Source organism: Maniola jurtina, chromosome 6 (genome assembly GCF_905333055.1).
Source record: "Maniola jurtina chromosome 6, ilManJurt1.1, whole genome shotgun sequence".
NCBI lineage: Eukaryota > Metazoa > Arthropoda > Insecta > Lepidoptera > Nymphalidae > Maniola > Maniola jurtina.
This window is the reverse complement of record NC_060034.1, coordinates 10,674,805-10,702,621: the sequence shown is the minus strand read 5'-3', so window position 1 is coordinate 10,702,621 and position 27,817 is coordinate 10,674,805. Positions and strand designations below refer to the sequence as shown.

At 37.9% G+C, this 27,817-nt stretch overlaps 4 protein-coding genes across 13 annotated transcripts in view; 1 reads left to right on the top strand and 3 right to left on the bottom strand.

Annotated features, from left to right (window-relative positions):
- The window catches only part of LOC123866332 (spondin-1-like), a 35,919-nt gene extending 18,427 nt beyond the window's left edge, over positions 1-17,492 (bottom strand). For 3 of the 9 annotated variants that reach the window (XR_006796166.1, XR_006796167.1, XM_045907834.1), the window contains exons 1-14: positions 10,376-10,714; positions 9,776-9,948; positions 8,740-8,966; positions 8,058-8,246; positions 7,573-7,779; positions 6,991-7,257; positions 6,460-6,625; positions 5,651-5,870; positions 5,007-5,219; positions 4,617-4,662; positions 4,091-4,276; positions 3,450-3,600; positions 2,728-2,907; positions 2,320-2,415 (exon numbers count right to left, since the gene is read on the bottom strand). Coding sequence is in view for 7 of the 9 variants with exons in the window: in XM_045907834.1 (XP_045763790.1) it covers positions 2,320-2,415; positions 2,728-2,907; positions 3,450-3,600; positions 4,091-4,276; positions 4,617-4,662; positions 5,007-5,219; positions 5,651-5,870; positions 6,460-6,625; positions 6,991-7,257; positions 7,573-7,779; positions 8,058-8,246; positions 8,740-8,966; positions 9,776-9,948; positions 10,376-10,395 (2,341 nt within the window). In the remaining 2 variants the exon portion in view is untranslated. Of the gene's footprint in view, positions 1-2,319; positions 2,416-2,727; positions 2,908-3,449; positions 3,601-4,090; positions 4,277-4,616; positions 4,663-5,006; positions 5,220-5,650; positions 5,871-6,459; positions 6,626-6,990; positions 7,258-7,572; positions 7,780-8,057; positions 8,247-8,739; positions 8,967-9,775; positions 9,982-10,375; positions 10,715-12,539; positions 12,547-17,478 lie in introns of those variants that run through there. The other 6 variants (XM_045907830.1, XM_045907829.1, XM_045907831.1 and 3 more) reach the window with 5 other exon arrangements.
- LOC123866342 (synembryn-A) lies at positions 12,841-19,989 on the bottom strand. Of its 2 annotated transcripts, none has more exons than XM_045907860.1 (8): positions 19,742-19,989; positions 19,517-19,656; positions 18,717-19,185; positions 17,189-17,388; positions 16,690-16,828; positions 15,823-16,066; positions 15,398-15,615; positions 12,841-15,208 (listed from the first exon to the last, which is right to left on the bottom strand). In XM_045907860.1, exons 1-8 carry the CDS (start codon positions 19,820-19,822, stop codon positions 15,056-15,058), a joined length of 1,644 nt encoding a protein of 547 aa, XP_045763816.1. In that variant the 5' UTR covers positions 19,823-19,989; the 3' UTR covers positions 12,841-15,055. The 2 variants fall into 2 exon arrangements, with proteins under 2 accessions (XP_045763816.1, XP_045763815.1); XM_045907859.1 differs by having other exon boundaries at positions 12,841-15,211; positions 19,742-19,988.
- Positions 19,990-20,461: 472 nt separating this feature from the next.
- LOC123866345 (NADH dehydrogenase [ubiquinone] 1 alpha subcomplex subunit 9, mitochondrial) lies at positions 20,462-24,290 on the top strand. Its single transcript, XM_045907864.1, has 7 exons — positions 20,462-20,641; positions 20,808-21,001; positions 21,375-21,598; positions 21,835-22,038; positions 22,790-22,951; positions 23,395-23,584; positions 24,021-24,290. The coding sequence occupies exons 1-7, from the start codon at positions 20,596-20,598 to the stop codon at positions 24,201-24,203; spliced, it is 1,203 nt and encodes a 400-aa protein (XP_045763820.1). The 5' UTR covers positions 20,462-20,595; the 3' UTR covers positions 24,204-24,290.
- A 333-nt stretch (positions 24,291-24,623) lies between these two features.
- LOC123866360 (40S ribosomal protein S10) lies at positions 24,624-26,819 on the bottom strand. Its single transcript, XM_045907880.1, has 4 exons — positions 26,666-26,819; positions 26,263-26,475; positions 25,365-25,611; positions 24,624-24,686 (listed from the first exon to the last, which is right to left on the bottom strand). Exons 2-4 carry the CDS (start codon positions 26,460-26,462, stop codon positions 24,651-24,653), a joined length of 483 nt encoding a protein of 160 aa, XP_045763836.1. The 5' UTR covers positions 26,463-26,475; positions 26,666-26,819; the 3' UTR covers positions 24,624-24,650.
- Between the last annotated feature and the right edge of the window lie 998 nt (positions 26,820-27,817).

Here is a 27,817-nt window from a genome sequence, read left to right as displayed (position 1 = left end):
ATACAGCCTCTAATCCATTATTCCGCAACGCCGTACAAAAATCATGCGACAAGGGGAAAAAATTGAGGGTAGCAACCCCCTCTCTTTCCGTGGTCCGGGGGGTGATTTGATACAACATAAAATTAATTTATTTTGAAAGTGTTTTATGCATAGATAATATTTTTTTACATGCCGTACATTTTCGTTGGTCCAAAGGTTTGTAGGGGATGTGGATATTATATACATACCCGTTCACTTCAGTTAGACGGCATAGTGATTTTATCATATTATCAATTGTTCTCTTCAAAAATATGTTAATGCCGTACAGTATCAGATGGCCATAAAGTACTACCCTTAAAATGGTAGCGTCATTTTCATCAGCCTAAAAGATATGGTCTGCATTAAAATGTACGGCATAATTTTTTCCTAATTTATTTATCTTAATACTATTTAAAACAAGGGAAAAGCGTAGAAAATTGCTATATTTTATTAATCTATGAATATTTAAACTTTTGCAATAATTTGAAAAATTTCAGTTTTGTATTTATCTATAATTTTTTTTAGAACAGTTTCTTTTGAACGGCAATACTATATAACAATAGTATTTTACACTATCATGTTAAAAAAAAAGTTGCCGTACAGAGTCAAATGATTTTACAGCTTTAAAAATTAAGTATACCATGAAATTAAGATAATTATTGATACACATTCAAATGAACACTAATTTTTTTACGGCATTATTTTAATAGTACTTTTGAGTGCTAGATAATGTTTTGGAACCAAAGCCGTACTTTCTCAAATCACCCCCCGGACCACGGAAAGAGAGGGGGTTGCTACCCTCAATTTTTTCCCCTTGTCGCATGATTTTTGTACGGCGTTGCGGAATAATGGATTAGAGGCTGTATTGAAACAGTATGAAACTAGTGCCGTACAGAATTAAATGACCAAATTTACCCCGGAAATTGTCAGAAAATCAAAACATTTACTGACTTTGTGGCGCACCATTTTTTTACGGCACTGCGCGCTTTCTTATTATTTTTCATGGATCTATCGATGGTAAAAATGCCGTACAAAAATATATGACCAAAATGTACTCACTCTACCTGCACTTTTGAATTCTCACCAGCACTCTGTTGGACAGCTTACAAGTGACGGCATAGTGCTGAAACTTATTATTTTATGCTCTTATATCGTCCTGTATACGTCACCTGGTGGTTCATATGACCCACCCATTTTTAAACATGGGCCTGTAGTCTATAGGTAGGGAGGTGATGGTTTTAAATAAGACGATTAAATTTTCCTTTCTATGTTTCTGAACAAATAATAATTTATTGAGGTGTGGAACGTCCTTTGAGCACGCGGCATCCGTTTTTCATGCCACGTACATACATTTGATTTCATTTCACTTATTGATTTCACAAGGCGAAATTGAGTAGACACCTTCTAGACAAGTGTTGAAGCCTATCTTGCATAAAAAATCGGATGATTTTGTGTATTTGACACAGATGGAAAAGTACCTAAGTATAAAGCAAAAAAGAAAAATATTAACTTTCTCCGGATTACTTGTTTACCTTGCTGGTTTTATACCTACATTTATATACCAAGACTTTATTCGCTTTCTAACGAGTATCCTAAGGCTAGATCGCATAAAAGGCTATTCCAGTTTTTTCATAATAGCTACAACCTACAAGTTGAAAGCGTTTAGATGACTAGGAATGTGAATAGACTAGCAACTGGGGCAACTGCGTAACATATACCTAGCCAGTGTCTTGATCTGCAGCCTATTCCGAATTATTTATTAGTCAATTTTAATCCATACTTAATATCATAAGTGCAAAAGTGTGTGTCTGTCTGTCCGTTACCTTTTCATGGCCCATCCGCTAAAGCGATTTTAACTAAAAGTGTCTACAATGATAGCATCTTAGAGACGTTCACATAGACAACTTTTTATTCCGGAAAATTAAAGAGTTCCTACAGGATTTTTATAAAACCTAATTCCACGAGTACGAATCGCGGGTATTATCTATGTACGTACGTAGTACGTACTTAATGATTTCTTGACAAACACTGCGAAGATTAATGGCCGAACACTTGTTCGTTCATTGTGTAACTACAAATTCCGCCTACATCAATGCTGTACGTTATCGAGTACGTACGTCCGTCTTTGAAAATAAAATTCAGTACTTTTAGCGCGAATTTCATAGCAATTTAAAAAAAGTAGTTTCCTCTCTCAAAGGTCTATGTCCAACAGAGGATGCATAGTGCATACAAGTTGGATGGATAGTTCCTTTATGGATTTTCATACGCTCAAAATCTTGTCATTCAATTATTTCGCCTTACCAGGTGGTGGTGCATCGTTCTGCATAACTTCATTATCCTCAGTTGAAGGCGTCGCTTTAATTTTCTTTGTGCTTGCTTCTATGAGCGACGGCGTAACTAATGAGGAAATAATTCGAATTTAATATGCGTTTTTAATAAGACTATCAACATTTGTAGCAAAAAAAAAGGAAACGAAAGCACTTATCACTATAAGAGATCTCTACCAGTGACCCTGCGAATACCTCAATGATTGCTACTATCTCATCGTGAATGTCTGAATTTATAGTAGGTACTCTTGCTACAACCCTTCAACCCTTTCTTAATTATTGTAGATATACCTAATAATGTGTCAGATAAGTGATGACAGATATAGATTTACAGTGGCAATGTAGCAAACACTGTTAAAATAAGCTTAATATTTCAGCTTACCAGCTTCTTCCTTGTTGCTGTGACATGCTCGTTCACAGGCGTCTCTATTGCGGAAGTTGTTGGCGTTGCCGCCACAGCCCGTGTATCCAAAAGGCTCACAGTTCCCTCGCGACGAGTCGAAAAACCAACGCTCATCGTACCCGCGACAAGGTCCCACGGATACCGGCAGCTTACATACTTCTGAGAACAACATGGCTAATTTTGGCATCAAAAAACGTACAAATTAAATGAAAACTTAAAAGCAATTTAGAAGTAACGACAACTTAAGGGGGTTTTGGGAAGTAATCGGAATTTAAATTCTTGAAACAGGCGTGAACACTTGAAAAATTACGTTCAGAGACGAACAAAAATTGATTAGACTGGATTAGAATGGATGGGTGTCTTTGAAGTTTGAACATACTCGTAGGCACGGGACAATAGGAGATACGTACTACGTTCATAAGGATGAAGATTCAAATCCTTATTTCTGTGTGTAACTTTTCTGTGTGCCATTATGCTACATCAAGACTAAGAAAAGCAGAGATTCAACTGAGAAGAGCCGGCAAGAAAATCAGCGGTTACTCTTTTCGTATGAGGCTATTTTGTCTTATATGCCAAAGTGTTGGCATATAAGAAAATAAGATAGTTTTAATTTTTAAGCATAATCTACAGTTTAAGGAATATTGACGTGTGTAAATAGCATAGTAATTCATATAATCCCCCTAATCAGAAATCCATCTCACCTTCTGAAACGGTCTCATTTTCGCAATTGGAGTCTTCGCCATCGCAAAGAGCCTCCTGCTGTGTCAAAGTAAACTGACAACGATCTAGATGCTCCTGCACTAACGACTCTATTTTGGGATCATCACTTGTTACATTTTCAAATGGCAGTTCCTGTTGGGTCAAAGAAATTTCGTTAAGGCATTGAAACACTGAAACATTCCAATCAAAGCATTGATATAAAAAGCAATCTTGTTTTTGTCTTATGAAAGCAATGCTCTATCTTTCAATTAAATAACTAGAACGGAAAACTTTTCTTCCAGCAATCAGTTAAGAAAATGCCAAATCCTTTTTTTCACGCTATGAAGTTGCACAACAATTGCCCTCAAAACAATCTCGCAAGTCTCAAGGTCATACAATTGAATCTAACGATGGCTCAGTGTGTGCAGAAAATGGTTTTCACCGCCATCTCCAGGACCACATTAAACAACCAGTATAATAAACCAGTGCCCGGCAAACAACTTAAACCTGATGCAGCGTAGTGGAAGTTGGCGAATCCGGGAAGCGAAAGTCAACGTATCAACCAATCGCGTGCAGTCGCCATTCGCCAGCCAATCGCTACAATGCTCAAGTTGTTTGCCGGGCACTATATGACGCTACTTACAATGTTCTGCAATTCAGCAAATCGTTGGTTCCAGCTCATTAAGAGTCGCCGAGTGAGTTCCTTCTGCACCCGCGAATCCCGTGACACATAGAGGCGAGTACGGATTCGCTTGCCGCGACCACATCGCGCGGAGCACGGCGACCACCCGCCCCACGGCGTTATCATGCAATCCGATTTAGCTTTATCCTAAAAACGTTCCATTTTACACTCCATTGTTGTAGTTCATACTTCAATTTCCAGGTTTTAGAACAATGTAGGCAAGATACAATATCTTGCCTACACATATAACAACAAACAGTAATCGCAGACAAGCCACAGCTAAAACGGATGAGGCTAAAGGTATAAGAGGAAATATTTATATTGAGTAGTCTCGGGGTGCACTAAATTTTTTAGAAATTCTAATGGGTTTAAAAAAACGTAAATCCAGGTGGATAAAGTTGTGGAAATAAGCTGGTCTACAACATATGCGTCGAAAATAATGTCGACACCAAATCCCAGCCTTTATTTTAAAAACAAATTAACTTACTATATAAAACCAATCGAAGTTTGTAGCATTTGCTGGATCACCAGGTCTGTAAATAAATTGAACATCGTTTGGTTCACGTATTAAGAAAAATTCTTGAATATTATTCCCACTCAGGGCAAATGTCAGCCAATCGGCAGATGCATGACTGAAAAAAATCTAGAATCAAGGTTTTTTGTTAACTTGACACTAAGTGCCTTCATTGCTCTTGCATTGTCATTTGCCTACATTTGTAATGAGTGTACGTACCATTCGATACTGAGAATAATTTGTTGAGTAGTAGACGTAGGTACCGCTTCACTGACGGTTCGTGAGTTATTATAGGATGCAGGTTGCGAGAGGCTGACATTGAACTGTCTTATTCAAGCGGTACATCTATAAACGTATACACACCTGTGACAAGGCCCTGCTTCGCACGGCATGGCCTGGCTCATGACGGTGCGCGCTCGGAAGCCCACGTGGCAGCGTTTGTGCGCGCGCGCCACCAAGTAGTGTCGCGTGCGCGCTCGCACCCCGCAGCCGGCGCACGGCGACCACTGCGACCACGGCGACACTGCGCACGGGCCGCTCGACTCCGCCGGGTCGGGCTCGTAATCTGATATTACTCTACGATAGTTCGCTTTTATATATTTCCTGCAGGAAGCTTATAAAGTCGAAAATTAAGAAAAAAAAATCATAAACAAGTTAAATATCAAAAAAAAAAAATTAAAGACAAAACTTTTATCCGGCTACGGCGAAGCTCAAAAGGAAAGTTATGTTTTTGAACTCTATTTGTGTATCTCCGTTCCTATTCCCGTTTGTAACCACTGAACGGCTCAACCGATTTTGATAACTGATACGTTATTAGATTTGTCTCGATGGCGCAAGCGTCAATGGATATATAAAATTCTTAAAAAATCAACGTCGTTAAGGACTTGGAGAGTTACATAGGCTAATTTTTATCCCGGAAAATGTTCCCACAGGATTTTTGAAGACCTAAACCCACGCGGACAAGGTCGCGGGCGTCATCTAGTTATCCATAACTTTTTAATTCTCACCTGCAATGCATCCTGGGCCCGCGACATGAGCGGTATTCAGTGAGAGCTATTCTGCAAGCGTCGGCCTTGGCTTTCGCAGGCCACACGTAGTGTCGCTGGCGCGCCACGCGGCCCTCGCCGCACGTCACGCTGCAGGCGCCCCACGGCCCCCATGCGTGCGTCGCGCACGCCCCGCCCGCACTGCTCACCACATTCTCCGGGATTTGTTCACCACCGGGTTCTGACAATCAAATACTGGCGTCGATTCTCTCGTTTTTTCTTAACTAAATTTATAGTATCTGCATCTTTTTCTTTTTAATATTGCTAAAAAAGGACGGAACATGAATTTTAAATTAAAAGACACTAAATTTTAGTGCATGCTACAAATTTAAACAATAGGCTCGTGAGAAGCTGTTAAAGTCACGAGGATTGACAGTTCTAAATTAAATTAGGTCGGAAAAGGACAGCACTAGGTTTAGACTTTCAATTTAGTGTGAAGATAATGTATACCAGAATTAGCCACATTACTATTAGAGAAGGGTGCCATATTACTAAGCTTTCGCTGTGTCTATCCATCTGCAGTCCACCCGTCCATCTGTCTGTCAACAGGCTGTATCTCATGAACTGTAATAGTAGTGTATATTCTATTGCTGAGTGTATAACTACAAATAAAAATAAAAAAAATGGTCGCCATGTAAATTTAAAAATATTAAAAAGTACCTACATAATCTTATACGATGGTACGGAACTCTTCCCGGCAGCCCGACTCGCTGACTAATCAGTAATTATACCGACTCGCGTTACTCTATGTAACACAAAAGTAAGGTAACCTGCAGGATCACAGCTCTTCTCATAAAGTCGTAGTCGTGAGAGTCGAAGGCGGGCGATGGGTCGCATCTCCCCAGTGGTGCTGTAGAACGGAGAGCGGGCATCGCGCGGCCACTCCGGCCGCAGAGCTCGCACTGCAGCTTGGGGTATCGTCGGGCTACGGCGGGACTGGTAAATGAAAGATATTCCCTCTTAAAAATAAATGCAAAACACACGCGCCGCACCTGCGCAACACACGTACCATACCCGTGTAACTGACGCGCCACACACGCAAAACACACGCGTCACACGTGCGACAGACACGCCACACACGCGCAATGCACGCGCCACACACACGGTTAGTCCTGGTATGTTATCAACCAAATAATTGGGTATTCTATCTAGGGTATATAAATACACCCCTGCGTGCATTGAACTAAGCAAGTACTGTCCAAAGCTGAGTTTAACTGTCACGGATCACCTTTTCAACTTTCATGGCATGTGCATACATTATTAGTCTACCAATAATAAATAAAATAAATTAATATACTAACCATGTAAGTGAGTCCATTATCAGTGCCAACGTCATAAGGGTAAAGAGGTAAGATGGCCGATCGGCGCCATGTGCAGTTCGCATTGCAAAGCTCAAGCGCTGAAACGCCCACGATCCAGTCAGGAGACGGAGCAAGCTTCGCGGCGAGAGACACGAGGTGATGTTTAGCATCCACTCGAAAAACTGCGAACGTGCTGGGGATTCCCGCCCCGGCGACTTGTTGCCAGGAAATGCCGCGGGCTTTGATTATTGTGCGGATTCGATCGCTCTATAAAAAAACCAGTGGTAAATATTTCAATACTTTTGAGTGTTTTATTTTTTTAGGACATTATTGGAAAATCCAAAAGATACGAGAACCGGAATTGTAAAAGAAGGCAGGCGTCCCTGTCCAAGCTTACACTAACTATTAATTGGTCAAAGTTGGACTGTCCTTAAATAAATTACAAAATTGCCAAAAAAAAATCATTAGACATCATAGTCTTATCGATTTTGTCAAAAAGAAACCTCAAAAGCTTCGACATTTGACCAGTTACTAGCTATGAAACTTCTAAGCTTCTAAGTATCTAAATAATTTAGGTCTTACCTCTGCCTTTAGCTCCTTTTCAAGAGCAGTGGTGGTGCCATCGTCAGCTAACCGACGCAAGCCCATGCTGGCGACTCGCCCTTCTTGCCACACGCGATACTGCGCCGTGTGAGAGGCGCCTATGACGTCACCGAAATGCGCCCGCGCGCCCTCGGGCGGAAACTCGCGGGGATGCGTATTGCGGGACCACAGACCTTCGAATGTTACCTGCACAGACATTTAATACAACATAAAAAGCATTCATAAAACCTTAACGTTAGCCTTCATAGTCTTTTAAGTACAATATCGGTAAGTAGGTATTATAAATATATGTATATTCTTAAAAAGGAACACTTACAGTTGCCTGTTATGGTAACCGGATAGAGTGATTGCGAGGGCCGAGGGCAGTACAATTTTTTGCAACTTTCAGCGGTTTTCGCAGACTCGTAATTTAGGTCAGGTCGCTATGTTACAAACAGAAGTAAGTACCTATCGGTTATACGTACTTCATACTTGGCCTCGTCACAAGCACAGCATGGCTCAATGATCGGTGGCTGGCGACTGAGCGTGGCAGTGACGGGCGCAGGGCATAGCTTGCGCGCAAGTACTGAGCTTTTTGTGCCCTCTATTTGCGTCGCACGAGCGCATAATCGCACGCACGAGTCCACTGCGATTGTGGGAGCGCTCCAGATCACCTGTTAAATAAATCTTAAGCTTAAAATAATTGTGGTTTCTTCTAAAAGAAGCTTGTACCTAGCTTGTACGACTTATAGTATTAGATTCTCAACTGGTTGTAAAACAATGGGCATCGTCATTAATTAGATAAGTATACCTATATTAGGCTATTTTTATGTATTTAAATCATAAGGCCATAAAATTCCAGAAATAAGTTAACATGAAAAACATAAATATCAAGTCTCTTCAAGCAAACGGATATCGATGAAAGCTTTAAAAAAGGGTTTTACACATCAAAGAAACCTAAAAATCTTTGAGCGTGTTAGAGCCCATACAAGCGTTTCTAATCCCCCTTAAAATACGTGTTTCAAGGGGGATTAGAATGTGTAATACGGTCTACAATACAAGTAAGAATATTTATACCCTTTAAGAGGTGTTTACGACTCAAACACACATTTCTTTGAAGATAGATTCTGAAGGGCTATAATAATATGTATAGGCAATCCCGCTTACTTGCACTTCTGTTTTCGGATGTGCGGTAGCATTGTCCACAGCTGACTTGCAAGTTTCGTGCGGCTTAGTTTGCGCGTCGTAAGCCTGAAACGTTCCGAGCGAATGGGAGTTACTTGTCTTTGTACTGTTGATATTCTCATTTTCGGGGTCTTCCACTATTTCAGACCATATCGCAAAACTTCCGAATGGTGTCGGGCCTTGACCGCTGTCGACTCCTTGAACCGATACTGCGGAATAAGAAAATGTTTGTACAACTTGAAACTAAAACATACTAGCGTATCTACGAGTATCTAGGAACGTTAATTAAGTGAATACTTGACAAACTGAGAAATTGGTAGAATTCTTTAAATTCCGGTTGGAATTTGGACCATCAGCATTAATATGGCAATCTTTAAAAAAAGTACGTCACCAGTTACGTCTTATTACCTGTATTCATAGCTTAGTACCTCGGTATTTGTCTAATACTCTGCACTTTTTTAGGGTTCCATACCTCAAAAGGAAAAACGGAACCCTTATAGGACCACTTTGTTGTTTGTCTGCCTGTCTGTCTGTCTGTCCGTCCGTCCGTCCGTCGTGTCTGTCAAGAAGCCTTTAGGGTACTTTCCGTTAACCTAGAATCATGTTTGGTAGGTAGGTAGATCTTATAGCACAAGTACAGGAATAAATTTGAAAACCGCGAATTCGTGGTTACATTATTTAAAAAAAAAAAAAAATTAAATTCAAATTAAAGTCAAAGTAAGATAAGTATACCAAGTTGGGTATCATATGAAAGGGCTTTACCTGTATATTCTAAAACCGATTTTTATTTATTTTTATGCATAATAGTTTTTGATTTATCAGAAAAATCACGTGAGTACGGAACCCTCGGTGCGCGAGTGTGACTCGCACTTGGCCGGTTTTTTGAGAAAAGAGTAACTCTCGAAGTTACTGACACACAAGTACATAAGAGGAGCTGTCTACTGTCGAGTCAGCAGCTCGCACTGTGTAAACTACTCTCAATGCACCTGACCCGAAATTTTTGTAAGGTAACCCTTACCAATATAAAGTTCTCCTGGTAAGAACAAGTCGGGATCGCCGGCCACGCTGAGCTTGTAATGCACGTCCGCCGGCTGGGCGTGCGGCGGCGCGCGCTCGCACTGCCCGCTGGCGGCGGCGCCCGCCTCGCCCAGAACACATAGCGCAAGCAGCACCAACATATTGATAACGTACCTATATTTTTAATAGACCAATCAAATTAATTACCTGGAATCAACATCAAGCTACTTAATCTTTATGTTATAAATAAAACCAACTTTGTTAATTTATTCAATAACAATCATTCCCGACTGATTTTTATGCTAAAAATATTCTTAGTTCAAAACTTATATTTTTTTAAAGTAATGCTTTGTTTTAAAAAAAAATTATACATTGCATTGTACCTAAGTAGATACTGAGAATTTATGTTATAACTTAAATTTAATTATTGTTAAGATACGAGGAAACAAACAAATACACACACACACCACACTATTTTACACACACGCATACAAAGCGAGTAGGTATATATAGCAGACAAATAATAATCATTGGATGTAAACATTTTGGTATGTACCTAACATATTTAAGCTTATCAATTATGAAGTTTCATGGTACTTACCAACAAAGGCTGATATCCATTGAATCCTAAACAAAGAAAGGTCACCTTAGCGGCTTTACCTAATTAAAAGGCTTCCTGTGTAAATAAAACCTAGGCTCTGAGATCAATCATCAAATTACATAATCATACCAATAATCGTAATTACAAGTAGGTTAATCGCGATTCACACAAAGAGCATAGCAGCGATCGCATGAAGGGCCGCCCGCCCTACGCGCCTGGCGGGGCTCAACTGAAAATTGAATAAAGGAATAAAGCTACGGATAAAGGGTAAGTAAGACTCTTTACGCACTGTACCCAAGCCGAAGCACTGATATCTACTACTACTATCATAATATTTTTTTCCTTAGCTAACTTAAAAGGTAAACAAGTAGTTTTTCATTGAAATGCGTAAGAGGCCCATAAAACCTTTCTTTAAAAAATAAAAATAACCAGTCAAGTGCGAATCAGACTCACGCACCGAGGGTTCCGTGCTCGGGTAATTTTTCCGACATTTTGCGCGATAAATCAAAAACTATTATGCATAAAAATAAATAAAATCTGTTTTAGAACATACACGTAAAGCCCTTTCATGCCCTACCTGCCAAATTTCATGATTCTAGGTCAACGGGAAGTACTCTACTTATTGGTTTTTTTGACAGACACGACGGACAGACGGACAGACAGACAACAAAGTGATCTTATAAGGGTTCCGTTTTTCGTTTTGAGGTACGGAATCCTAAAAAAAGATTATTAGCCATGCTAATCATGACTAATAATCCCCTTTCCCCTCCAATTAAGCGTAAAGTTTGTGCCAGGAGTGGGTACGACAATAGTACAACAGTGGGGACACTAGTGGGGTTTGAATCGCCGACTTTTCGGAATAAGGTCTGCTCCTCAATCGTTGAGCTATCGAGGCTCTAACCTAGTTAACGCGATCTGAAATGAAATTATGATACGAGTTAAAACCTAACTCCAGGTCTTAAACGCCGGGCAAATGGCTTCGCTTAAGCGTTTCTCCGAAAAGATTTCTGCGATATGATCTTTTAAATTAGCTAAGGAAAACTAAAGTGTAGGTATTTGTAAGGGCGGTTACGTACTAGATCCGAATTTCGTTTCCTGAAGCCGTAAAACGATATTCGGATCTAGTGCGGACAGCGGAACCACTCATTCAAGTACCTTCGATCGAGAATTCTCGGATTCGGATCGGGTGCAGTGCGTAAAGAGCCTTAGGTCGTGCAATTTTAGCATTAGTGGGTATAATTTCTGTAACCGTAGGCAGGCTTTTACGAGTTGTAAAACTGTGTGCGTTGTAAAGATTGAAGACTAATATTAATTTAGCAGTACATTTTCACTTAGCGGAAAAATTCATTGCTCTATGCATTTTGAAACCGATCAAGAGCGAGTCAGACTCGCTACCTATAGGTACGATGGACTCCGTATCATGGCACAAGATAAGATATACCTAACACTGTAAAACACTGCAAGTTATCTGCATATATCTGCAATAGTCCATCATCATCTATTTGTGATTTAGTAAATTATTTTTTTCGTGAACACATTCCAATTTTTTTTCAGTGATGTAACCACAATACACGGTTTTCGGATTTTTTCCTTTACTTGTGCTATAAGACCTACCTACCTGCCAAATTACATGTTTTTAGGTCGACAGGAGTACCCTATAGGTTTTCTTGACATTCACAACAGGCAGACACAGACAAACAGACAATAAAGTGATCCTTTACGGGTTCCTTTTTTAACCCCCGACCCAAAAAGAGGGGTGTTATAAGTTTGACGTGTTTATCTGTGTATCTGTGTGTCTGTGTATCTGTGTATCTGCCTGTGGCACCGTAGCTCCTAAACTAATGAACCGATTTTAATTTAGTTTTTTTTTTGTTTGAAAGGTGGCTTGATCGACAGTGTTCTTAGCTATAATCCAAGAAAATCGGTTCAGCCGTTTGAAAGTTATCAGCTCTTTTCTAGTTACTGTAACCTTCGCTCTTGTCGGGGGTGTTATAAATTTTTAATTTACACTTGTTATTGCGACTATTACAACGATTACACAAGTTTCGTAGAGCTTGTCTGTTTTGAAATGACGCGCCCCTCTAAATAATTTTGTGTAGTAGTGATGTGTACCTAAATTGCGATGGTGGGGCGCGTCATTTCAAAATAGACAAGCTCTACCTACCTAAAGGCTAAAGTACCTACTTAGATAGGCACGGGTTTTACGAGTTCTACAAATATTAAAGTTTGAATATTAATATTAATTTAGTAGTACATTTTTCGAGCGAAAAAAGTTGCTCAATGCACTTTAATAAATTAGGTAATTGTATTTTAAAGAAAATTATGAAAAGCTTTGGAAAAAGCGACTATCCGAAGTTTCGTAACTAATTCAAAATCTTAAAATTTATCATGTATTCTTCTTCATCAGTCCTTTTAGGAGTAATAAAGTAGGTAAAGTGGGTTTCATATGAAATATAATACATATGTTTAAGAAGATTTAAATACTTTATTACAGAAATACTTATAGCTAAGTAAAATATTAACCTAAATATTTGAAAATTCAATATAGGTACATGATTGATTTCTAAAACTCTTTATATTATATTTATATCATTCTAAAGTAAATAGATAGAATTATAAATTATTTATTTATCTTAAACCTATTTTTTTTTATCGCCAGATATGAGAATATATCAAGAGGTTTTAAATACTCATTTAGAAAACACTTTTGAAAAAAATACCTCGTAGACTGTTTTCAAATTACATAATATAGTAAGACCCGCGCACTTTACTTATAAGTAGTCTGATTTTTAATCCGGTGGAATTCTGACAGATGTCATTTTAGTCATTGGGTGGGTTATTTTACCATCCGGTTTAAACCCCAATGACCCTGAATTCTTGTCAACATAAAAAGCCGTAAGCCGTACCTAATAATATTACGGATTTCTTTAAAAGTGGAGATCCTTAAAAAGTTTGTTCCAAGCATCCTACTTTGATCTGGTCTGTTGATTTTTTCTCCCACATTAATAAACGTTTTACCAAAGTAAGCTGTGAATATGTTTGTAAAATAATGTATTGTTGCCAAATTAATGTGCGCGGGCGTTTAAGACTATAATACAATAATGTGAAATCCAATAGTCCCATCTGTAAGATACTTTATACGGCGTTTTAACATTTAACAGTTTTATACATCTAAAATCTGGCTGACTTCACTTCTTAAATCCTTCCCTAGGTGCTAAGGATCAATCCTACCAAAGGAAATATCTTGTTCACGAAACGCTGTAGTGACGCCGACGGGACTACAAAATCTACATTATTTCATAGTAACAGTCATTTGCAGAGTCCGCAATTAGTTGACTAGGTCAGTTATCACTACAAATAGGTACTTCGAAAGTAGGTATATACTATATAGTATCTCAAAACTTTGGTTCATTCTATAATAATGTGCAGAAAAATACGAACACCGAACAGCGACTACACTAAAGTAGATATAGTTTTAAAATTGCAACTTTTTATGTACCTATAAAATCTCTAATGTTTAATTGAAGAATTTAATTTAATGAAACGGAACTAATATTACAAGGCCAAACAATTTGCTTTCGAAAGACATTACGATAAAATATTTTTTATCGTAGTGTGTGTACGGGAAGCTATCTTGCCTCTATTTGGCATATTAAGGGAAGTGTACCCTTTATATAATATATCCTTCATAAATAACATTGGAGTGCAGGCTATTTACACAATTTGTCTTTTGTCAATTTGTGTCATAGACATTTTGTGTTACTGGTAATACCAAAGGTAATACCTAGTGAAAAACTGCATCGACTCAATTCATTCGAATTCAAGGGGGATACATATAAGCTAGTAGGTAATAGAAACTCAATATGAGTGTACTAGTTACTCCATAAAAACTCATTGTATAATCGTCTATAACTCGTTATCTTCTCCTAGTTGACACATATATAAAAAAGCACAGCCACGAAATATTATTAATCCAATAATCCAATCAAAGAATTTATTCACGAAAAAAATGCTACAATCCTATACATTTTCTCGAACCAGAAGCATACTGGCAATACGCGATCCCAATGCACAAAAATTACTACTACTAAAAACATCAATAAATTTCATTTTATTCGATTTGGCAAATCAAGTCACGTTACCTCTCGTGGGGTTTTTATTGCATTTTATTGCGCTTAGCAACAATCATGCTCAGTGCAAGGCCTATGCTAATGAGGCCTAGGGATTTGGGTGGAGGGCGCTTTTGCTAATGTGTTTCTGCTAGTGTTACTTTCCGTTGCAGACGCAACACGTATGCACGTATAACCCAGCAAAGTTAACTTGAGATCAGCGGAATGCGCGCACTTTTTAAAATGTATTATAAAAAAATCATACATTTTACTATTTTATTTGCACCCAATAAATTAATCGATGTTCGATACTCACACACTCATTCGATAAACACTACCGTTTTGCAGTAGGTATAGTGCCCGGCAAACAACTTGAGCATTGGCTGGCGAATGGCGGGTGCACGCGATTGGTTGATCAATCGGCGCGAGTGCACGCGATTGGTTGATATGTCGACTTTCGCTAACTTTCTACCACTACGCTGCTTAAGGTCCAAGTTGTTTGCCAGGCACTATACAGCGCGTTCACGTCTTCCGAGCGGTCTCAAGGGAACTTTGGCGGGGTATAAACAGTTTAGGACTGCGGGCGGTTGGGCGGATGGTCGCGCATCTCGAGCACGTGGTCGACGGGCACGGGCCGGCCGTCGGGCCCCACGCGCGCCGGCCGCACCACCCCTTCCGTCATCATCTTGTCCAACAGGTTCACCAGCTTCATGGCCTCGAATTCCTTCTAACAAGAGAGAAGGAGATTGAGACTGCAGTCATTTTTAAACTATGTGTAGAGTTTATTGGGGCGATAATTACTAAAATGACGTAGTTTTTAAATCAATTTTCTTTAAAGATTTAATATGGGTGTCAATCCAGTGGTTTATCAGGGTTGCCAATTGCAAACATGAGTCCGCTACCCAACACTAACCTGCTCGTCAGACATGCCCTCGAAGGGGTTGGCGCGCGGCGGCCTGGTGCAGCCCACCACGGGGTCGATGCCCGGCTGCGCCTGCAGGTACTCCTCGGTGTCGGAGTCCTCGCTGCTGGAGGAGTAGTGTACGGGCCCGCGCGCGCCGCCCAGCAAGCCCTTCTGCGCCAGGTGGCCGGCCGCGTTGCCGAAGCCGGTGTACTTCACCATGCGACCCACTGACAAACAAACCAGACACTGATAAAAATAATACATTCTTTCCCGGCCATAGTTACCGGCGTGGTAGGACGCCAGAGGTGGACCAACTTAATCTGTTCCACAACAAATACATGCACATACGCCTCCTAACCATGACCACGCTGCCAAGAGCAGATGAATGAGAAGAATTTTAACAATGAATGAGAAGAAGAATTTAATGTACTGACCTTTCTCCTTGCAAAGTATGAACAGGAACTCGGCAACCAGATCCCGCACAGATGTGACGGGCGTAGTGAGCAGCCGGCATAGCTGGTTGCGGAGAGTGTGGCCCTGCTCGGGCGGTCTGGACACGTCCCTCAGGGGAGGCAACACGATCATGCGCAAGTATTTGCGCTGCGCCCGACACCCGCGGGCGCTCTTATTTAATACTGTCAGTACTGGAGACAGGTTTTCATACTGATTTTTTGTGCTCTGTAAAAACAAAATCGATCAAGTGCGAGTTGGACTCGTCCACGAAGGGTTCTGTACCATCGTACAAGAAATAACACTTTTTAATTTTCATGGTGGTAATTTTGAAACTTCTTATTATGGCAATAGAAATACAAATTCTGTGAAAATTTCAAGTCTTCACCTATTACTGTTCACGAGATACAGTCTACTGACAGACAGACAAACTGACAGACGGATGGACGAACAGACGGAAGGATGAACAGAAGTGAAGTCTTAGTAATAGGGTCCCATTGGCACCCTTCAAATATGGAGCCCTAAAAAGCGTGAAATTAGTACATAGTAACTAGTTGGCCTGCCCCGGCTTTGCTTAAGTTGTATTATTAAAAACTGGTAAGGGGGTGAAATTTCCAAAGACCCTGAAACACATATTCATGAATAAGTAAATAAAGTAAAACTGTCTTTGTTGCAGAATCCCAATGTGTTAGTTAATCAATTTGCATCATATAACATCTCTGAACTCTTGAGTGTCTTGTGGCAAACGCTTCATGGATATAACTTACAAAATAACAAACTTTCACAGTCAAAGTGACAGACTGTTTGGGTCAAAATTAGTACTGAAATCATGCAATAGCTAAAGCACTCACTGTAGTGATAGAGAGCCTATACTGCAGTAACTGAAGCAATGCATGAAGAGCATCCATGTTTCTACCGTCATAAATGCACAATGCTGTTTCACCATCATTCAGCTCTGGAGTCAGGTACTGGTAAAATACTGGTGGTACACTGAAACAAATCTTGTTCTCAACATTTTGGCCATAATAAGAGTATTTTTCTGCTTTTTAATTAATTCTCACGATATCATATTCTGCATTCTGAAGAAATACAACCTCAGTTTTGTCAGATGAGTAATTACCTTGCAAAAGCAACCTAAAATATAGATTATAGATTATATCATAAAAACAACAACAGCCCACGCATATTGAATACAACCACCTGAAGATGCCATGGTATTTTATAGCATTTTCGACTAATCAATTTCTAGACTTCATGTTTAAAGTTCTAGTACATAGATCTCTTGTTGGATAAGTTTTATCAGGTCATTATCGGTCACACTATCACAGTTAACTACTCAAACAGACAAACCTGGTCAGTAGGTTAGCAATATTGCTGTGGAGTTCCATCAGTGACTCCTGTGTAGAAGTCTGAGCATATAACAGGGCTGTGAGGGCAGGCATCAGTTTAAGGTACATGCTTTCCTCAGCCTCACTCACATTCTCCGCACTTTGCAGTGTCAGGTTGAACTGGGTCTTTAGTATCTCACATACTATTGCTAGTTGGTTATCCTGTTAACAATTTTTAATATTATAGGCATGCTTAAAAATTATCATACAAGATAATAATTCCCTAAACAGCCACAGCCCACAACAAAACACCTTTTTGACCAATTTCGAAAAATGGAGGATATCTTCAACTTGGTGTAACTTTTTTATTCTATTTCATTGTTATATTAGGGGAAACTATTGCATGTTTCTTAACTAACTGGAGCATTAAAGATCTCAATATACCTACATAGATCCATACTGATATTATAATTGGAAAATGTTTTTCTGATTTTTTACGGCCCATCCACTTATTTAACCAGTTTCGACAGAAGGTACAGACATAACTTGCATCATGGGTTGCTGATATTATAATCTATACTAATAAATAAAATTGGAGTGTGTCTGTAATTTCGAAATAACTACCTCATATTAAGCTCATAGGGTTATTTGAACGATACCTTAACTGAATCACACGTTTTTAAAATTTTTGTCTGTCTGTCTGTCTGTCTATTTGAAAAGGCTAATCTTTGGAACGGCTGAACCGATTTTGACGGGATTTTCACAGACAAGTAGAGGATTGACCAGGGTGTAACATAGGCTACTTTTTTAACCGACTTTCAAAAAGGGAGTTGTGTTTTTCTACCTATGTACACCGAAATCTCTGAGATTTCTGAACTGATTTGTGTAATTTTTTTTTTAATCGATAGAGGAACTTTGCGACATTGTTTCATAAAAAATTTGGATTCCAACTCCTCAATCCTGATGCTGCAGGGGATCTGACCAATCCACGCGGGCGAAGCTGCGGGCATCAGCTAGTCCATAATATAAATATAGCAATTTTCACTGAAATAGATCGCGTCGTGGAAATTGCTATATCTACATTTCCAGTATTTATAGACTACTTTTTATCCCAGAAAACCAAAAAGTTCCCACAGGATTTTTTAAAACCTAAATCTATGCAGGCAATGTGGGGAATGGGGATCATCTTGCACTTTATAAACCAGTTTCAAAGACAAATACAAACATTTGTTAACAAATCAATACAAAAATTTTTGATCAAGTAAAAAGACATGGGTTATTCAAGGGGTGGACCAAGAAATTCGTGAAAGTTCATGGGCAGTGGTAATCACTTAACATCAGGTGACCCTCCTGCTTGTTTGCTCGCTATTTTAATTTAAAAAAAAAAAAAACTTAATATCAAAACATCAAAAACATTTATCTAGTGACCTGCTTAATAGCTGTTGTGGTTGGATATGATTTTTTCAATATATGTATTGTACAAAAATAATGTCTAATGCCAGTGGAAAGTAAAAAAGAAAATATCAGATGAAAATTAAAATATTGTCTACCTGAAGAAAGCAATAGTGAGCCTCTTCAATCACTTCTCTGCTTCCAGCAACATCACACTGAGGTTCAGAGGCCTCCAATACAAGCTCGTTGAGACAACTTATCAAATAATCCATCCCATGCAATTCATCTTTTATTTTGACTTTTATGTCTTGTCTCAGTGCAGTCAATATAAACAACAATTTCATGTCGTACAGCATTATGTCATCTTTGAATGGTATTTCCTTGTATGAACGTAATCTTGCCACTAGCCCCTGTGCAATGCTAGTGTGGGCACACAATGCACGTGCCACTTCGCTATTAAACGTTATATTGCACAGACATTTCAAGGCCTCAACGACCACTTCCTTTAAAGGCATATCAACATCCATAGTATCATCAGGATCGACAAAGTTAAACAAACCAGCTTTCTCGATTAATGTTATGATCCACTTCTCACAAATCAAGTTCTCAAGCTCAGATTTATCTCGGCTGTAATTTTAGAAATGGTTTAAAATACTGTTACAGTAACAAAAAGTACTCATGATTAAACAACCTTGTCCCCAAAACAATAAGCTTAAATACTATTTTCCAACTTTCACCTTCAATTAAGCATAATTCTTGTAACTACTTGTTTAGTAGTCACTAAGTACTGCAATAATAGAACTGGCTAGATTTGAAGGTGTAACCAACATGATTTATTACCACCTTGTTATGCTTATTTTCTTCACTATTGTACTTGAAAATATCACTTAAAATTAATAATTTTCCATAACTAGTGCAAATGAACCAAGAAATTCACTAAAATTGAAAATGAAATTACCTCAACAGCCTTATAGTTGTTAAACACAAAACATGAATGGACTCCGAAGATTTTGATTGTAAATGCTGGAATAATGCAGCCCATAAAGAGACTCTTCTGTTGTTGTCCAATAAAAACGGAAATGTAAAGACGTTATCGTTCTGAAAATTAAGTAGATAGAGGATCCCCAATTTCAAAATTAAGTTTAAAACAAAAAAAAAACATTATTATTGTCTGAAAACTTACTATCTTTAGAAAATTCTCTAGAATTAGAGCGACTTCTGAGTAGTTGTTACCGCTTATAATGTTGATTTCGTCGTCATTCATTTTGTTAATCACTCAATGAGGTTTTATAATTAAAAGCAACAAAAACACAGCCAAACTTCAAAAATTAAATTTATATTAGAAATCGGATACGGATAATTTTGGATTGATTTGGATATTTGGATCACAGATGTCACAGATGTGGAAATGAAATTTGAAGTATCTTGACGTATGGTAAACAAAAACAATTAACATTTGACAGCATCGTTGACAGTAGAGTTGCCATAGTTGCCTCTACCACAGACTTAAAGGCCTATACATAGTCCAATATCGATAGATTATCGATAGACGACTATTGATAGAGTAAAACTATCGATTATATCGATTGTTTTTAGGTACACATAGTATGTTTGTATTATTTTGTGTGTGGTACTTCTACCAACAAACAATTGATACTATCGACGGCCTATCGATAGGCAACTCTAGTTGACAGTTAATTTGGCTAGTGTTAAATACTCTTTGAATTTGGCAGTGAAATTGACAGTGAGAGTGAGAATTACACGTTGGTCATGCGTTGATTACAATCGGTCACGATATGGTCACGATCATGTGCACTGAACCTTGGTGCGAACGTCTCTTTGACCGTCTTGTCTTTGACTTTGACCATTTGACACATTTTGCTGTCAACGTCAATATGTTTTTGACATATTAGTGAATAACAAATAATGTCACTCGAGTCAATGTAGATCATTTTTTGAAAATATCAAAAACATTTTATGAAATAAGACCCAGATAGTGGGATAATCACCTATAATTCTCCCACGAAAAGCCTGGAAATGGCTTCTGCAGCGTTAGCAAGCCATTTAAAAACTAAATTAATACGCAAGTATCCGTTACTGTTTAATAATCAATAACCAACCTCTTACATAATTCTTGGTTTCTATCTATTTTACTTACAAACTCTATTATAAATATGTATATACAGTATGTATAAAAATATCAAATGTAAGTCGTGTACATAAAACTAATCTATTTACAATAATTGCAGCTAAAAGTGGGTACTTGAGCGTTGTTTATATCAAGTCTGCTCAATACAGTTCTGAAGGCAAACCAAACCTAGCTGCTTACAAGCGAGGAACTGGTGGGCGCAGCAGTTTCAATGGCATCGTGGCAACTGTTTTCGGTTGCACAGGATTTGTTGGTCGCTATGTGTGTAATAGGCTTGGCAAGGTTGGCACTCAGGTACAGTAAAATTAATCATATTTATTTTAAAACTAGCTGATGCCCGCGACTTTGTTCACGTGGATATAGGTTTTTTTAAAATCTCAAAGGAACTATTTAATTTTCTGGGATAATAAGAAGCCTATGTGTTAGTTCAGGGTATAAGCTATCTCCATTCTAAATTTCAGCCAAATCTATCTAATAGTTCTTGCGTGAAAGCGTAACAAACACACACAAAGGCCTTTATAATATTAGTGTGATTATTTATTGAGTTTTAAGTACTTTTTTACACCAACAAACACAACAGGGAGCTATTAATAACACTTGCAGCAAATAGTATACATAAAAAGGCTCCTCTCACATTTGTCATGGTCATGTTCATGTTCAATTACAGATGATTCTGCCATACCGAAGTGACTTCTATGATGCAGCAAGATTGAAGTTGTGTGGAGATCTGGGTCAAGTATTATTTACACCCTTTGATTTACGTGATGAAGAGTCAATAGCGAAAGCAGTACGTTATTCTAACGTTGTGATTAACCTAGTTGGGCGTGACTATGAGACTAAGAACTTTAAATACCATGATGTTCACGTGGAGGGTGCTAGACGTCTTGCTAGGTATGAAAATAGCTGATAACTGTTTTTTATTAAAAAATACTGTCTATAATTTATAATGAGTTTAAAATCATATGTTAAAATGGAATAAGAGTAATCACAAAAAGTAATGGATAAAAGAAATAATTTTATGATTTACCTATTTCTAAATTCAAACTAAGGACTTTTAAAATGCATGCTTCGGTAATGGTTATTATAAGTCCTATAAGGCCTATCTCAAAAATACAATAAAATTACAGAATCAGCAGGGAAATGGGAGTTGAAAGATTTATCCATTTATCTTATTTGAATGCTGAGGAAAACCCTGTGCCATTAGTGATGAAGAAGCCATCGATGTATAAGGTCAGCAAGTATCTGGGAGAATGTGCAGTGAGGGAAGAATTCCCCACTGCCACCATCATACGAGCTTCTGACATCTATGGCTCAGAAGACAGATTTATTAGGTAAACTTTTCTTATTTTCTTCTATTCTATTTTGTAGTGCATGCAAAACAAGTAGTCCAAACTGAATATGAGGTGCATGGCTGTGTTGTACAATAACAGATCTCAGCTGGGCATTTATCTTTGTTTTCAATCTTTAACTATGACCTGTGCAAATGGTCCATGTTGCAACTTCAGATTGGACTAGAACTTGTTTTGTGATCATTGTATAAACATATAAAAAATAAATTAATGTAATCACTAATCACTAATACATGATATGCATGATATTTTAAGGAATACCATAACAATTAAGAGAAAAAAATGTAGCTTCCTATTGAGCTAAAATCTGTTTCTCTTTAGTTGGCATAAAAGATAAACAAATCACAAAAACTTCTCAGGTGTGAGCGACGCGATTTCGCCAGTGCTTTGGATTTCTCAAATTAATTTTAATTGTACCTACCTCTGTAAGGATGTCATAAGGATGAAGAATGAATCTTCAGTGAGTTCGCGATGATAACGTCCTTATAGCGCGGCCGCGACTCTTTGCGTTTCTGTGAAAAGTCTGGTCTGCCTTGTCAGTCAATCCAAAAATCGAAATAAAGCAATTGCCGACTGAGCTTTTTAACTAAACGAGGTTGTTAATTGCTATTTCTCCACTCTTCAAAATCATCATTTTAATTTTATTATTGTTTTCAAGATTCCGAAGCATAAGCCAGTCAGTATTTATCAGATTATTCTATTAATAATAATAATTAAACTATCATGATTGCAGATCGTTTGCGACATTCTGGCGCCTCCACAGCAGGTATATGCCTCTGTACAAGAACGGCAAAGAGACGATCAAACAGCCCGTGTATGTAGGAGATGTAGCGGCCGGAATACTGGCCGCGGCGCGCGACCCGGACACCAGGTGCCAGGTGTATCAGGCTGTTGGGTGAGTAGCTTAGAGCTGGCCACATTGTACCAGAAATTGTCTATCAGAAAACTTTCAATCCCTGCGAACATCAATTCTTAGTAAATAAAATATTATTGTTAGTAGAGTAAGTACAGCTATTCTCATTTTGGTAGCAAAAGGCTTTACAACAAGTTAAGCCATTCAACAGGTCTCACGTAGTTTCGCGTACTAGTCTTATAGCACAAGTAAACCATTTCCTATGTAACTTTGTAACTACGCTTTTGGTACATGAAAAATAAAAATAAACAAACAAATAGAAGAATCCGAAATCCATGAATTTGTGGTTACATCACAAAAAATAATAATTTTGCAGCGTGCAGAACACTTCCTAGGCAAGTCTGACTGGCACTTGACCAGTTTTTTATCCAACGTAATAACAAATCAGATTGTATTTTGAATAATTTATGTGCTTTTATTTTTAGGCCAAGACGATACATGCTTAGTGACCTGGTAACCTGGTTCTACGCGCTTATGCGGAAGGATGAGAAGTGGGGCTTCCGCCATTACGACATGAAGTATGACCCCATATTGTTCCCCCTGAAGGTGTGGCTGGCTAATGCATTGTCTCCAGCTTATCCTTACGGTGGTCTGCACTGGGATAGTCTTGAAAAGGTAAACACTCAGCAAAGAATTGCAGGTTCCATTTCCTTTCTTAGTTTCAACAAAAGTATTCTACATATTGTAAGTATAAGTAAATGTAGTAGAGATTATAATCCACAATGGAAAAGCGAGGTTGGTTTAAACTCTCAGATCTACACTATCTTACAAAAGATCCTTGAACCCAAGTGTGATACTAAATTGCAGTTTCGATTGCAATAACAATTACTGCAGTTTAAGTGTAGTTCTTACTACATGTTGTCGACTTAACCATATCAATCAAACAAATTTTGCAGCACAGTCACATCATAAAAAAAAATCACTTGACCAACATCACATCATCATAACATCAGGTGACTAGCCTGCTGTGTTCACTATTTGAATTAAAAAAAAAAAAGAATGCAACCTTATCTAAACTCTATTGGTTTTGAAGTGATGGTTCTGGTTTCAGGAAGCAACTACTGACAGAGTAGTCAGAGGTGTACCCACCCTTGAAGATCTTGGAGTGGTCTTGACACATATTGAAGACCAAGCGCCGTGGGAGTTGAAGCCCTACCGTGCCCATCAGTACTACATAGATGAAATTGGAGAGTTCCCGACCCCAGACCCGCCAAAAGTACAGACAGCTTTGTAAATCAATAACTTTGCTTTGATCATTATTTATAAATATTATCTAATTATGATCAAAATGTAAAACATTAATAAATTATGATTTGTTTAAGTTTTTATTTTTACAAAAATATAAATTTTAATCAGTTTTAAATGGGCATTACCATTACCAGGTTTCTCTAAACTCAGCGGGACCCCATAGTAGAACATAGGTAGATCAGGTAATTAGTTCTTTTGTTCTACTGAAAACTTAAATCTGAATGTGTCTTGTGGAAAATAATTGCTTTTAAAGTGAACCTTTGGCCAGCAGGATAGTTCAGGAACACATATTACAGAAAAATGTAGGTAGATCAGGTAAAATTACCTAAGTTAACTACATTCTCTACTTGTGGGGTCCTGCTGAGTAAGGTCACCATTACTAGCAGTGTAAAATAAAACAAAATAATTAGACAATTATATTTATTTTGCTTAATTAAGGTGCCGGCCTTCCGCGTCCAAATCCTCCTCTCTGTAACAAAATAAAATTTTATAAATATTCTAATTGTCAAACAGTCAATCAACAGGCTTCATGCATTTAGTAGAATTTAATAACTTTTTACGAACATTATAAATTCATACATAAGATAAGTAAACAATGACATAGTATGCGACAGGTGAGATGGCAATTGGGGTAGGGATGCCCTGCACTAATCTTTAGGTTATATGGGATAGGAACTGTTTATTTTATAGATGGTAGTAGTATCAAAATAACAAAAAAATGCAAGATAATGAAATATGTACCTTGCTTGGTACCCACCTTGGACAAGAACCATTACAACTTATAGTATTTTTATAGCCTGTTTGATTTCAAAAACTGTCAACAATTATGTATTGATTTTTTGTTCTGAGTAATTTAAAAATGATTTAATGCTTTTGAAGTTAGTTTAAATTGACTGAATTTGGTCTTTTTGTTTCCTCCATGCCTAGAGAATATTTAAAGCCATCATACAGTAATTATCACTGATATTTGATAATAACCATTAAACCTTAAAGTTGAAATCTTGCAGTCAAAGCAAAAGGGTCTGGGAACCCACTGCATTATTATTTATTATCCCAAGAAAGCTCTTACCACTACCTATGAATTATGGAAAGGCATCACAACTTTCAGCAATAAGGAATTCAAATTCAGATAAATTTCAAAACTTACAAATTCAACACCAGCTGATCCAGGACCAACATCAGCTTTCTTATCGTGTCCAGCGCCAGGAGCTGTAGGTGCGCGGCGATAGGCCGAGCGATCTTCAGCGGAGCGAGCGGGGGCGTCAGGGCGACCAACGCCGGCACCACGTCTGACAGTCTCTGTCCGTACTGATCTCTTGAGGGTTGCTGGCACAATTTCAGGGGGTAGATGAAGGAAGATCCTCAAGTACTCAATACCTTCATTAGTTAGGTACCTGAAATTATACAATATAGTTTTATTTTACTTCAGGGCCTTTTGTACTTTACATACTTTTTGTAAGCCTAATCACTTTTTGTAAGTACTAATCAAATGTTTGAGGTTTTGTCTTGTGGCTTTGTTTTGGATGTCTAGATGTTCATCAGCGAACTGAACATCTTTGTTGCCTTTGTCCAAGGTGACTGGGAGCTTACTTGAACAAATCATCTATATATTTTGCCATATACATTGTTAATTGCCATATGTATGTACTAACAAAAGTTGGTTGGTGTTGATACTTTACTCAGCTTAAACAGTTCTTCTGTAGGAAATTTAAGTTTATCTAATAAAAAGTTGACCCGTGTAGCAGTATCAATCTATACTTATAATGGAAATCACTGTTAAAACACTGAATCGGCACTATGTTCATATTATATTGTCTGAATTAATATGAATAAATTTTGAACAATTTTGTGACATCTTGACTGGAAATACATTTAATTTTATATGTTTTCAATGAACTTTGTATGCAAATCATTCATGCAGTTAAAAATTAAAATGTTTCACGATTTTTGAGAAATGCACCCCCCCCCCTAAGGGAATATTTGGACGATTTTTTAAATCTTACTTTTATTTATTTTACTAGCCGAACAGTACAAAAACTACTCACCAGTAAAAATGCCTCCACGCAAACTGTTCCTTCACGTAACCTCTAGATTTTAAAGACTGCATAGCTTTGATAACTTGGAGGTTAGGGATCTTCTCAAGATCTGGATGTTTGGGTGCATGGTAGTCCTTCTTAGCTACCATAACACCTTCTTTGAAAAGGTACTCATAAATAGAAACACGATTCTGTTTAGGCATCAACATCTTGATACACTACCTAAAACAAGAAAATCACATCAACATTCCAGCAAGAGGTTATATGTCAAAAACCTAAATTATTCATTCGCAGGCAAGAAATTTAAATTTCACGTGATTGTTTATTTTATATATAAATAGATATTTAATAATAACTGCACTGATACACATTGATTAAAAAGATTTCATCCGATTAAAATATAAAACACTACCTTCCGCCTATTTTGACATATGAAAAGAATGCAAAATAAAGTTGTCAAATGTCAGCTGTCAGAATTCAGTGTTACCAACACTCAAAAATATTTCCCCCTGTATGCCCTCAGATAAAGCCATGGACGAAGTTAAAATCACATCCCTAAAAATTGTATTATTAAAAAAATATATATACAATAATTTTGCATTATTTTTCAATCAAAGTTCAATCATTTTCAATTTTCAAACTAAATTGTCAGTATGTAACGTCAACACAGAGTACATAGTTGTAATCATGTTGTAATATATCTGGTGTCCGGCTTATTCGTCTCATCCGGTGTATGAGACGGGTCTGCCTGCGAAATTCAAATTTAATTTGGTTTTTCGCAATTTGTAAATTAATACGACAAAGTAATCTTATGGCATTCTAATTCCGACAATGGCAGTATCATCTTCACAGGATTAAATAAAAATCTTTTATAGAAAGTGTTCAGTTTAAGATATTAGTCAAAATAATGAGTTATGGTTTGACATGAGTTACTCACAAATTAGTCGATACCATGGACGTATTATACTATACCATGAATACCTACTACAGCTAATTTCTTCGTTCTAAAGAAGACTCTTACAATATAGTTTAAAAAAAGCGTTTGCTGGCAGATTTTTTTCACAATTTTCATGCTAATAACAAAAATAAAAAAAAGAATATTAGTGAAGTTTATCAATAGGACTAACATTCCCCTTCCCCTCCAACTTAGTGTAAAGCATGTGCTAAGAGTAGGTACAACAATAGTGCAACAGGTTTGAACCAGCGAATTTCGAATTTCAGTCCACTCCTTTAACCATTAAGCTATCGAGGCTTATTCCATTACATATTTGGACCATTAAGCAAGTACAATTCACAACAATTATAATGTTTGATACGTTTAATGTTACCCGTTACCACTGTTTTTCTATCTTTAATCCTTTCCAACATGCTTCCCTCCTTCAATCATAGATTTAAATTTTAAACCATGTTGTCCGGACTTTGTATGTGTCGGTGTTAGCTGGCGGGCGTGCTCTGCCTTTTTGGAGTGTTTTTTTTTTGTTAAAACTGACTGGAAAGCGCTCTAAGAGGGTGCCGTGCGTATGTCGGCGAGCGCCGGCACAGACGGGGTCCATACTAGTTTATC

What these genes read in the sequence shown, in the direction of transcription:
- LOC123866342 (XM_045907859.1), bottom strand. Translation starts at nt 19,822, where the DNA reads ATGAATGACGACGAAATCAACATTATAAGCGGTAACAACTACTCAGAA. An exon ending in TAGAGAATTTTCTAAAGATA is followed by an intron (nt 19,657 to 19,741) that starts GTAAGTTTTCAG and finishes CTTAATTTTCAG; the next exon opens with AACGATAACGTCTTTACATT. An exon ending in AGGGCATGTCTGACGAGCAG is followed by an intron (nt 15,212 to 15,397) that starts GTTAGTGTTGGG and finishes CTCTCTTGTTAG; the next exon opens with AAGGAATTCGAGGCCATGAA.
- LOC123866345 (XM_045907864.1), top strand. Translation starts at nt 20,596, where the DNA reads ATGGCTTCTGCAGCGTTAGCAAGCCATTTAAAAACTAAATTAATAC. An exon ending in CAGGTGTATCAGGCTGTTGG is followed by an intron (nt 22,952 to 23,394) that starts GTGAGTAGCTTA and finishes TTTTATTTTTAG; the next exon opens with GCCAAGACGATACATGCTTA. An exon ending in ACTGGGATAGTCTTGAAAAG is followed by an intron (nt 23,585 to 24,020) that starts GTAAACACTCAG and finishes TTCTGGTTTCAG; the next exon opens with GAAGCAACTACTGACAGAGT.
- LOC123866360 (XM_045907880.1), bottom strand. Translation starts at nt 26,462, where the DNA reads ATGTTGATGCCTAAACAGAATCGTGTTTCTATTTATGAGTACCTTTTC. An exon ending in GCGTGGAGGCATTTTTACTG is followed by an intron (nt 25,612 to 26,262) that starts GTGAGTAGTTTT and finishes GTATAATTTCAG; the next exon opens with GTACCTAACTAATGAAGGTA. An exon ending in GATCAGCTGGTGTTGAATTT is followed by an intron (nt 24,687 to 25,364) that starts GTAAGTTTTGAA and finishes ATTTTGTTACAG; the next exon opens with AGAGGAGGATTTGGACGCGG.